The 12,084-nt window shown below is 38.3% G+C and overlaps 1 protein-coding gene across 4 annotated transcripts in view; it reads left to right on the forward strand.

Moving 5' to 3' along the window:
* The window catches only part of LOC143038673 (putative inorganic phosphate cotransporter), a 28,751-nt gene that overhangs the window by 807 nt on the left and 15,860 nt on the right, over positions 1-12,084 (forward strand). Inside the window, exons 2-8 of one of the 4 annotated variants that reach the window (XM_076208203.1) lie at positions 4,039-4,056; positions 4,599-4,789; positions 5,417-5,650; positions 5,941-6,028; positions 6,183-6,319; positions 7,549-7,641; positions 7,750-7,899. In XM_076208203.1, the coding sequence (XP_076064318.1) occupies positions 4,039-4,056; positions 4,599-4,789; positions 5,417-5,650; positions 5,941-6,028; positions 6,183-6,319; positions 7,549-7,641; positions 7,750-7,899 (911 nt within the window). Of the gene's footprint in view, positions 1-746; positions 1,087-4,038; positions 4,057-4,598; positions 4,790-5,416; positions 5,651-5,940; positions 6,029-6,182; positions 6,320-7,548; positions 7,642-7,749; positions 7,900-12,084 lie in introns of those variants that run through there. The other 3 variants (XM_076208205.1, XM_076208204.1, XM_076208206.1) reach the window with 3 other exon arrangements.

Consider the following 12,084-nt stretch of genomic DNA (forward strand, 5'->3'; position numbering starts at 1 on the left):
AACAAACCGATAAAAGCCGAACAAACCAACAAAACCCAAACAAGGACGGTTTTTCCTCAAATGCACACTTCTATATATATATGGTTGCATTATTTGAACTATTTTCTTTAAAATGTGTGATTTCCATGTAATATGATCAAAGAGAAGTTACGTTCTTATCCTCTGCTAAATTACCGACCACAGCTACGATAGGTCCAGCCATATACATCATCATTTAATTCTTGATACAAGTAAAACAATGATCTCTAATCACGACCAGGTATTTAAAAATGCCCCCCCCCAAAATGCCAAATTTCCAAAAATGCCACCCTACAAATTTTCCTGCTAAACACAGTAAAAATATGCCACAAATGCAAAATTTGACATTAAAAACGCCAATCTGGCAACCCTGACGCTCAGTGATGATCTGCACTCGCAGAACATAGATGGCAGGCTAGCGGTAAATTTGTAACCACCAGTCGGTAACTTTGCAGAAGCTAAAAACATAACTTCTCTTTGGTCAAATTATATGAAAATCACACATTTTAAAGAAAAGAGTTGAAATAATTCAACTACTGTATATGCATCTATTACACTAATAACACAATAGTAAGAAACTTAATAGAGTGAAGTTTGATCCATACCACCAATGATCATTGAGGACGGGCTGGATAAAAACGTAACTTTTCTTTGATCATATTACATGGAAATCACACATTTTAAAGAAAATAGTTCAAATAATGCAACCATATATATATATAGAAGTGTGCATTTGAGGAAAAACCGTCCTTGTTTGGGTTTTGTTGGTTTGTTCGGCTTTTATCGGTTTTGTTCAGTTTGTTCGGCAATTAGTGAGACCGCTCCAAGACTCTATAACAAATTACCTTTGAATCTTAAGATGGCCGAAAATGTTGAAATATTCAAGAAAAGACTGAAGACATACTTGTTTACTGAGTGTTATGATCTGGATGATATGACTATGAAGCAAGAATACAAGTGTTAGTTTGTATGAGGGCGGCTGTAATGAGCGCCGTGTAAGCGGCGGTATATGGCCAAGAAACTCCAACTACGTAAGAACATAAGATGATAAGCAACATGGACCAGAAGGTAAGAACTTCCAAAGTGTCCTCATTAAGTCATTTGCAGGTGATAACAGGCTCTCTCAAGAAGTTACAGCCAGAGAGGATTCTAAAAGATTACATCTAGAGGCAGTATACAAGTGGTCAAGTGAAAACAACATGATGGTCAGCAACAAGAAAATTGAACTAATATGATATGGGCCAAATGAAAATCTTAAAGAGCACTGGTACACCATGGGTGCAGAGGAAATAAAAACAAAGGAAACACTGAGAGACCTGGGGCTATGGATGGGTGACTACTGTGGCTTCAAAGAACATGAGTAACCTACACCACTAGTGCTGCTCATAAAATGAGTGGATCTTTTGGCCCTTTAACCCCTTCACTCCGGGCCAAAATCTTGCGGGCAGCATTAGCTGCCAGACGTGCGATGTTGCATCATAATACTCGCATTATAGAAAATAAAGTCACCGCTGTATTGGTCGTTCTTTCTTTCACCCATGAATTTTGATAACCATAGAAAATATGATGAAGCCAGTTTACAGAGTATGGGGGGTCACGCAGGTACAACTACAATAAATATAATCAAGAGGCCGACATTGGCATCCTTGCACACCCACTTGCTCCTCATGACGCCTACGTAGGCGTCACCGTATGGAAGGGGTTAAGACCAGAAAGCCTGAGTACTTGCTACCTCTATGGAAGACCCTGGTATTGTCAAACCTGGAGCATGTACAGGTAGTCGTCGACTTACGACCTATGCGACTTACGACTGATCGACTTTATGACCACGAGATGGTGCAATAATATCTAACATTTAATAGAGTAATAGAATTGCAATGTTATGCCTGGCAGTGCAGTACATTACTCCGCACGCTGCGAGACGCGAGTACGATAGTTTTCGCAGGCTGCCGGCAGCGTCAGCATCCCAGCCAGCTAAATATTCTTTCATTTTGTTTGTTTGAAGTAAAATGTTTCCTAATTTTGCATTGCATTTTGTATTTTTGTATGTTTTGCAATTAATAAAATATAACAAACTTTTTATGCCTAGGCTAGTTTGTTGTCGATAACAATATGTTCGGTACAGTACTTAAACGAAAAGAATGTGTTTTGTTGAAATAAAAAAAATCCTAATTTTGCCTTACATTTTGTATTTTTATGTTTTGCAATTAATAAAATGTAACAGTATTTTTTTATGCCTAGTCTGTTGTCGATGACAAAATGTTCGGCACAGCATTTTGTATTTTTATGTTTTGCGATTAATAAAATGTAACAGTAAACTTTGTTTATGCCTAGTCTGTTGTCGATAACAATATTTTCGGTACAGTACGTAAACGAAAAGAATGTGTTTCGAAATATTTTTTTCCTAATTTTGCTTTACAATGATTCTAATGTAACCAACAAAAAAAAGGATTTGTAGGTCAAAGATGACAGGACTTTATTTAGTATGCGTAGGCCTAGGCTACGTTTCCTAATGAAAATGATAAAAAGTTAATGAATATTAAACAACGTAGCTCAAAGATAATAAGATTTTATTCAGTATGCATACGTTTCCTAAAGAAAGTCTGATGGTAAAATAATACAAAGGTTAACAAATATTGTATTAAATATCATAGGTCAAAGATGATAGGATTTTATTCAATATGCTTAGGCCTAGGCTATGTTTCCCAAAGAAAATCAGATGAAATTATAAAAAGGTTAAAAATACTATACAACATAGTTCAAAGATGCTAAGATTATTTCAGTATGCTAAATATACAATATATATATATTATATAAAGGGTAATATATACTGTATATATATATAGACCGACTTGCGTCCAGATCGACTTACGACCTGTCTGTCGGAACCGAACTCGGTCGTAAGTCGACGACTACCTGTATATCAACTATGGTCCCCACACAAAGTCAAAGAGATACAAAAACTAGAACAGGTTCAGAGTGTATTCATGAGGAGGTTAGTTGGGGACTCCCTGAATTACAGGGAAAGGCTGAAAATCGTCTAGCTCTATTCACTGCAGAGATGCAGAGAGCACTATATAGTGATTTAATTCTGGAAAGTCCCGGAGGTCATAACACCAAACGCATCACAAAATGGAGGAGCTGGTATCAAAGGGCAACACCACCCTAGGTTTGGTAGGATCTATGCAAGAAGGCCCATAAGCTGCTGCTCCCAGTGACTGAAGATAATCCAGGCAGAAAGCTTCACCTGTACTGGCCCCAGACTCAACTGTCTCTCAAGAGAGACAAGGAACTTAAGGGGAGTCAGCACAGAGGTTTTCAAGAGGAGGCTAGACAAATTTCTGGACATCTCAGATGAGCCTCCAATCCCACATAGCCCAACCTCATGAGGAGAGGCAATGAACTCAATCTTGGACCAGTTCTAATAAGTGAGTCTTAGGCAGGGATGTGGGAGTGGCGTGTCAAGACAAGATGCATCAGTAGGAATAACTTAGATCAAGGTTTCTCAATATGGGCCATATGGCCCTTTATAGGGGCCAGGGGCAGGGAGGCATGATAAATATTCAAGGACTACAGGATGAGGTTAGAAAAATGGGGGTTACACGAAAACTTAACCACTTCGGCATGATGACGCCTATGTAGGTGTCATGAGCCACGAGTGAGTACATGAGGATGCCCCCAGATTCTGTGAACTGGTTTGAGTGTGTTTATTATTACTCAGAATAAAAGAGAATGAGTAATACAGCAGTGACTTTATATTTTATTATGCAAGTAGTGTGATGAATCATACACATGGCAGCTGATACTGCCTGCAGTAACCTGAGTTGTACTGAAGTGGTTAAATTGACTTGGAGGATGTCAGGGTTCAAAAATGATTGAGAAGCTGTAGCCTAGATATAACCCACACTAAAATCGTAAATGATTTTATGTTTAGGTATAATAAAAGGAAAAAAGAATGGGACCTATAAGCATAGTTCTCTTTTGTATCCCTCAACATGTTGCTTTGGGTTTCTCTTGCAGGAAATCTGTGGTCCCCAGGTAACTTGCAAGTCTCCAGATTGGCTTGAAAGTCACCCAAGGAAGAAATATTAAGTTGTGAAAGTATGGGTAGGATTGGGTAGGGAAAGATTATATGTTTGGTGTTTTCTGTGTGATGGTTGCATTTGGGGGCAATATGTTTTATTGGCTGGGCCTATTCTGTGTTGCTATTGTCCTTTCATGTATATTGTCATCAAATATACTCACTAAGTACAGTGTATTATACTACATATCTTCACATATTCACTCAAAACACCTCCAGAAAATCTCTTTACTGAGTGATTTACAGGCTAATCTAGTAGCTGTAGTTGATATCCTGGGAGATGTGGGGGTTTCCTGTAAGAGACCCAGAACATTGCATTGATTGATAGAAAGTATTCCATTGTGATGAATTCTGAAAAACTGGCCAATTTATCTGTTATAGATTTCCTTTATTATTGCTATAGCTTTGTATTTATATGAAGTGCCTGCAGTTTTTATTTTTAAATAAAAATCTACAAATAATTTTTTGTTCTTGTGTTACCTTGCTTCTCATTTTATAGGTTTCTTTGGGAAGCGGCGTGTGTTGGCAATTCTTGGTTTCTTGGGATTTTGCAATGTTTATGCCATGAGGGTGAACCTGTCTGTAGCTATTGTGGCTATGGTCAACAACACTGCCATTCCCAAGGACAACAGTTCATTCTCTGACACTTGTCCCGCACCAGAACCCACCAATACCACATTGCCTCCAAAGGTAGAGACAAAAATACTTTTTCATATCATGGTGTCAGTTGTATAACTTTGGTTTAGCTAGGTCATTTTTTTATTATAATGTTTTGAATAAACAAAGGGTTATTTTAACAATTAATTTCCTTACATTCAGAGGCAGTATCCTCCGTAGCTGTTTTGGACTTTGAACTCAGGCTCTAAAATTTCATTAAAGATATAGCCCAGTAATAGCACATAAGAAAATGTATATATATATATATATATATATATATATATATATATATTTACATACTCTTTTTTGTGTATTTTGTTGAGTTCAAGCCCTATATTCAATCTGTTATCATGAAATTGTGCTTTAATTTTTGTTTCTACTGCCAGTTTCAGTGAGGTAAACTTGTTTTCATGAAGGGTTGTGTTCACTTCAGAAAGTCTTCTGGGCTGTTGCAATTGACTGACTTTCTATGGCTGTTAACCGCTAGCGAGTAATAATAAAAAATAAATAAATAAATAAAATAAAATGAATAAATAAAATTAAATAAATTTCATACAGAGGTCAAGGTAACTATAGCTGTTGCTTGATACTTTATTCAGCAGAGTATAAGAATTCTTAGGGTAATGGTATTTCAAGTACAAAATTCCTAATCATTTGCAGGATGGAGAGTTTATATGGGATGAGCCCACACAGGGTATGATATTATCCTCATTTTTCTGGGGCTACATAGTCACCAACCTGATTGGAGGTCGATTAGGGGAGATTGTTGGTGGGAAGTTCATCTACGGCATTGGTGTGCTTTTGACGTCAGTGTTTACACTTCTCACTCCTGTCACAGCCCAATATTCCACTACACTCTTCATTGTACTCCGAGTCTTAGAGGGCTTAGGGGAGGTATGATAAAACTCTATTGTAACATTGTTTAAGATTTTGTATTTTTAAAAAATTTTGTATTTGTGTCAATTAAAGATAGACTATAATTTACACATATAATTACAGATATTCAACAAAATTCAACTTGTGTTTATCTATAGTAGATTTGGTTATACATATAGATTTATTATGTCTCTATACATGTTTTCATTTGATGGGGCATGAGAACTTGGATTTTGAAATAGCAGCTTGAGTTGATGTCTTTTCTTTATTTTATGTTGTCTGTTTTGAAATTGTGGTTATGTTGACAGGGTGTAACTTATCCAGCAATGAATGCAATGCTGGCAAAGTGGATCCCTCCCCTGGAACGCAGTCAGACAATAGCACTCGTGTTTGCAGGTACATTATATTATTATAAGGTCTTACATGATATTTCAGTTTATTTTTTGTCACAGTGAGTTCACTAATTGCATAGTAAACATTTCCTTGCATTATGGATGATGGTGCAAACATTATAGTTAAGTTTTAGCAGTGGACATATTTTGGTTTGCAGGATCACAGTTTGGCACAATAGTAGCAATGCCAATTTCTGGCTATCTATGTGACTCATCATGGCTTGGAGGCTGGCCTGCAGTCTTCTATGTCTTTGGAACACTTGGTATAATCTGGTTCATCTTTTGGGTGATTTTTGTAAGTAGAATATACATACATACATATACCAAAGGCTTTTTCCTCCTACATGGGGGGTAGCCAAAAAGAAAAAGGCATAGAAACCACTCCCACCCATTCCATTTCCTATATATTCCACTCCCCTCCACCCTCCCTCTTATCTTGGCACCTGGATGATGAGTCATCCCTGCATCCTGTCCACTGCCCTGGGTCAGAAGCAGTGTCGCAAGACACAGCACATCCACAGCAAGGCTGCTTCATAAATTCAGCGACCCTCCCTCTCCGTCCCCCCATGCAGAAAAGGAGAAGATGGGGAGAAATCCTTTCGGGCTGCGTCAATTGTTTTCTCGTACATATTTCCTCACCCCCCATCCCCCACCCACTCCCCCTCATGCATCACAGCATCATCTATATGGTTTGGTATATTCTTTTACATGATGACTTGTAAAATACTGTTGTTTAAACTTACATTATCTCTTGTTTATTTGTTTGTAAGAGCCCTCAACCACACTTCTATCTCATTACATCACATAAACACTACCAACTGAATTCAACAAAAAAGTACACCTGCAGCATAATAGCCTATCACCTGCACCACAGAGCACATCCATGCAAAACACATTCAAACTCAGATCACATAACAGACACCAAGACTGACCTCCAAACTTTTTACTCCATCAAACTCCTCCAAACCTACAGAAAAGTTGCTCCTAAGAGAAACAAGAACCACATTAGCACAACTACATTCAGGTCACCACTCAGCTTTAAAACAACACCAACACAGGATGGGGCTGGCTACAGAAATAAATTGCTTCAGGCGCAACCATTGCCTAAAAGTCAAAGAACAAATTATCCAACACTACGCTTACCATACCTAGACAACAACACAATATTTCTTCTCTGAGTGCCTTGGGGCAATTCAGTAGCTGTTGTCAGTTACCTGGGAGTCACGGGTATCCTTCAAGAGAGATCTGGGGTAACAGATTGATTGTAAACACCTCAAGTTGAGAAACAATTGTACTGTGATTTGTAGACCTAAGGTGGTCTTGAAAAGGATCCTAGGTAGTCAATTGCCATGTTGGAGAGTGAAGACAAGAGAGAGATATATATAGAGAAAGTGAGTGTGGGGAGGCAAGAAACAAGGAAAGGTAGGCAGGAAAGGCAAGTAGTAGGAGGTAGGATCACCTATTTTCGGAGCACATGATTTGACAGTATAAAACCCTCAGTCATAGTGGATCTGTTCCTAACAGGTATATGACAAACCCTCATCACATCCATGGATATCTAATGAGGAAAGGACATACATTGAAACAAGCCTTTCTCTCAAGGCATCAAACTCAAAGGTAAGGTTCTGTTGCTAAAAACAATTATCATTCCTGTATATCTAATTGGAGACATAAACTCTTCATGTAAATAAGAATAGCGTACTGATAGAATCATTATCTCCTCAGGCACTACCCATTCCTTGGTACCACATACTGACCTCAATGCCATTCTGGGCCATTGTTGTGTCTCATTTTGGTCATAATTGGGGGTTCTACATGCTTCTGACTGAGCTCCCCACCTACTTGAAGACAATTCTGCACTTCAATATGAGTGAGGTACTTGTACAAGATTTGTATTAGGTCTCATGCAAATGAGTCACCAGAATTTTTTTTTATATGTTATGTGCTAGTTCCCATAAGTAACTTTTTCAAAATTTAATTTCTTAACTGCATTGCCCTTAACCTGAGTGGTGTGTTGGGAGACAGTGATGACTCTTCATCCACAAGGTGTTGAGATGGGAGTAGTAATAAATGGATATTTATTATGTATGTAGTTGGTGTAAGCTATGATTTGGTCAACTGTTTATGAGGGGTAGAGGACCTTTGGTGTACATATGTATATGTATGAATATTTATATATATATATATATATATATATATATATATATATATATATATATGCAAAAATATCACAAAATCATGTGATCCAATAAATTGCTGATAACCACAAAGGAAACCGTTAAAAGAAATTAAAATTTCCAAGCGCTTTCATGATTATTCACATCTTCAGAGGTGAAATATCATGAAAGCTCTTGGGAATTTTAGTTTTTTTCCAGTTAACTTTGTGGTTATCAGCAATATATATATATATATATATATATATATATATACAGTAAACTCTCGATTAACGTGAGGGTTACATTCCAGGAGATGTCGTGTTAATCAAAATCGCATTAGTTAACCATATTTTTCCCATAGGAAATAATGGTAATGGGGGGGGGGGGGGGTTTAGGTTCCTGGACACTGGGAAAATCTTGTCTATTTTGGGATTTTGTTACTCTGAACTTGAACAAACACATTATTATTTGTAGGTTACAGAAACACCAAAAACACTCATTCTTTGTACTTATTTGTACATATATACACCAAAAGGCTTTTTCCCCCTTACAAGAGAGATAGCCAAAAAGAAAAAGGCATAAAAACCATTCCCACCCATTCCATCCCTAAATACACTCCACTCCCCTTGACCCTCTACCCTCCCTCTTATCTTGGCACCTCCTGGATGACGGGTCATCCCTGCATCTTGTCCACTGCCCTGGGTCAGAGGCAGTGTCGCAAGACAGCACATCCACAGCAAGGCTGCTTCATTAAGGGGGATGTCGCTCTCGAGAACGAACTTCGTCAATTATGATTGGAATTTCGAAAAATTTTAATATGTTATATATACATATACTGAGATCTTCACCACCAATTTTCATATTATTTGGTTGAAAAACAATTAAGTAATTAAAAAATATATATTTTTTGAAAAATCACAAACATTCTATCTCCTCATTTATCCATTGACTGAACATGCTGAAAAAAATACCACAAATGCTCTATAGCAATACCTAAATAAATATTGTACAGTTTTTGGAATTTCCTCTTAGTTTAGGAGAAAGATTTTTTTTTTTATTCCATTTTTTTTTATATACAATACAATATATGGACTTCTATCACAAAAAATGAAAAATGCCTCAAGGAAAAAAAAAATGCAAATTTATTCAGCTTTCAAATGATCTAAACCCCATTAAAATCGGCCAAGTAGTTATGGAGGAGATAGCATAAATGTAGAGAAAAGTGTAGTTTTGAGATATTGAGCTTTGAAGTTCAAAATACATTTCCCTGCATTTTTTATGTTTTTCATTTAGATTTTTTTTTCTCTGCGCCAATCTTCATGCATTCTATGTCATTCACATGTTATTATAAAGTGTAGTGGTACCTGGTCCCCCCTTTTACGAGGTATTAGCAGCTCAGAAGGTGAGGGTTTCAGGAGGCACCACCTCCCTCATTGTCGCCAGGTTCGCTTACTAGAAAGCTCCCGGCTGGAAATCGGAGCTGAACGATAGTTTTCTCTTCCTCTTTCTGGTCCTTGGTGTCCCTTTCAGTTCTGTGTCTTTGTCTTGTTCCTCAAGTGCTTTTGTAATGATGGGATTGACTCCAACCAAGTGAGAAAGAAGATTATGTGTCCTTCCAAAGTTATGATCAATGACAGTCGCTCTTCTGACGAAAAGCTCTCAGAGCGTTTCAGTTGAAGAGGCACGTGATGGTACGTCACGCATGCTCGACGTTTGCGGTGACGTCATTTGAGAAAAGAGGATGTGGAGGGGCAGAGGAGGGCGATAACGCAGTCAGCGTAGGGTCCGGGTGCACCGCAGCACTGCTATGAGTCATCTCCAGTAATAACCGAGGCAGAAATACACTCTTTCTCAATAATTGATTCAGTTTCTTAGCTCTTTCATGAAATGCACGTTTCTTCTTCAAATGTTTAGGCATTCTTGAAATGATTATAGCTTCAAATAAAAGTAAATAAAAGTTCTCCAAGGAGCGACAATTTGCTTTCTCCGCCTACTCACAATAATTCTCTCAGTTTACTCACGAGTGCGAAGTGTTTTCCCCATATTTAGGACAAGTTTCCAGCTAGTCTTTATTAGTGAATAACAAAATACATCGCGTTTGTGCCATTTTTATTGCGATGAAATAAGTTAGTCGAACATATGTGCAGCGAAGGTGTACTGGGAAGTGGGGTGGTGGTCAGAAAAATAGTCATAACTCGTTTATTTTTTGGTATTTCGCTGAAATATTTCAGGACTGGCTTGCCAAAGGCCACTAGATGACAGGGAATTTTTTTTTTTAATATTTCAATTTTTGAAAATATTAATCGGAAATTCATTGCGATGGCCCCCTTAAATTGGCGACCCCCCCCTCTCCGTCCCCTCATGCAGAAAAGGAGAAGACGGGGAGAAATCCCTTCGGGCTGCGTCAATTTTTTCTCACACATACTACCTCACCTCCCATCCATTCCACCTCATGCATCACAATATCATCCACATACAACCATTCTCATTCACCCCTGTCTTCTGTCCTTCCTCAACAGACATTCCCCTCTTCCCCAAAGCCCCTTTCACCCCATCCATCCATCTCATCCTAGGTTGCCCCCTCATGTTCACTCCCTCCACATCTGCCTTCCATACCTCTATTACTAGTCTTTCTTCATTCATTCTTTCCATGTGTCCAAACCATCCTAATACTCTTTCATCCACCCTATCTCCCAACTCCCTTACCACCCCTGTACTCCTCCTCACCTCCTCATTTCTCACTCTATCCAGCCTAGTAATGCCTATCATACTTCTCAGATACTTCATCTCAAACACATTCAAACTCCTTCTCTCTTCCTCTCTTATGTTCCATGTTTCTGCCCCATACAGTGCTGTTGGCACAATCACTCCTTCATGCAATCTCCTCTTAGCATCCATTCCCAAATGTCTATTGCTCATTACACTTTTTTTAATCCACCAAGACATTTACTTGCTTCTCTCAATCTACATTCTACTTCCACCTCCACTCTACCCTTTCCTGCCACACTCGCACCCAAGTATCTAAAACTATTCACTTCCTCCAGTCGCTCTCCCTTAATGCTCACTTCCAGTCTACTGCCATTTCCACCCCTTGTACACCTCATCACCTTACCTTTACCCACATTTATATTCAACTTTCTTCTTTCACACACTCTCCCAAACTGTCACCAACTTCCTCAATCCCTCCTCTAATCCTGCTTCAAGATCAGTGTCGTCTGCAAACAACAGCTGGCTCACTCCCACTTTTCTCCATTTTCTTTAAATATCTCCAATCCCTGACCCATCATCCTTGCATTTACCTCTCGCACCACCCCATCCATGTATAAGTTGAACAGCCAGGGCAACATAACACATCCCTGACGAAGTCCCACCTTTACCTTGAACCACTCACTCTCTCCATTTCTAATCCTGACACATGCTCTACCATTCTCGTAAAAACTCTTGACAGCTCCTAGAAGCTTTCCTCCTATCCTTTAGATCTGCAAAACCTCCCACAGTGCCTTCCTCTCTACCCTGTCATAAGCCTTTTCCAGATCCATAAAAGCCCAAAAAACATCCTTACATTTTCCTATAGCTTTCTCACATATCTGTCTTACAACAAAAATCTGATCTACACAATCTCTACCTGTCCTAAATCCACTGTTCCTCGCCAATTACAAAGGCAAAGGCGGAGCATGCCGACAGGAGATGTTTTGGTCCATATCTAGGTTGGATGCGAAAAAAAAAAAATCATAATGATAATAAATTAAAAAATAAAAACTATAATAATGTAAATAACAAATAAAATAAATAAATAAATGCATAGGTATAGTTAAATAATAATAAATTAACATATACATACATACATATACCAAGGCTTTTTCCCCCTTACAAGGGAGGTAGCCAAAAAGGAAGAGGCATAAAA

This window comes from Oratosquilla oratoria, chromosome 24 (assembly GCF_046742065.1).
Source record: "Oratosquilla oratoria isolate Oo_2021 chromosome 24, ASM4674206v1, whole genome shotgun sequence".
Classification (NCBI taxonomy): Eukaryota; Metazoa; Arthropoda; class Malacostraca; order Stomatopoda; family Squillidae; genus Oratosquilla; species Oratosquilla oratoria.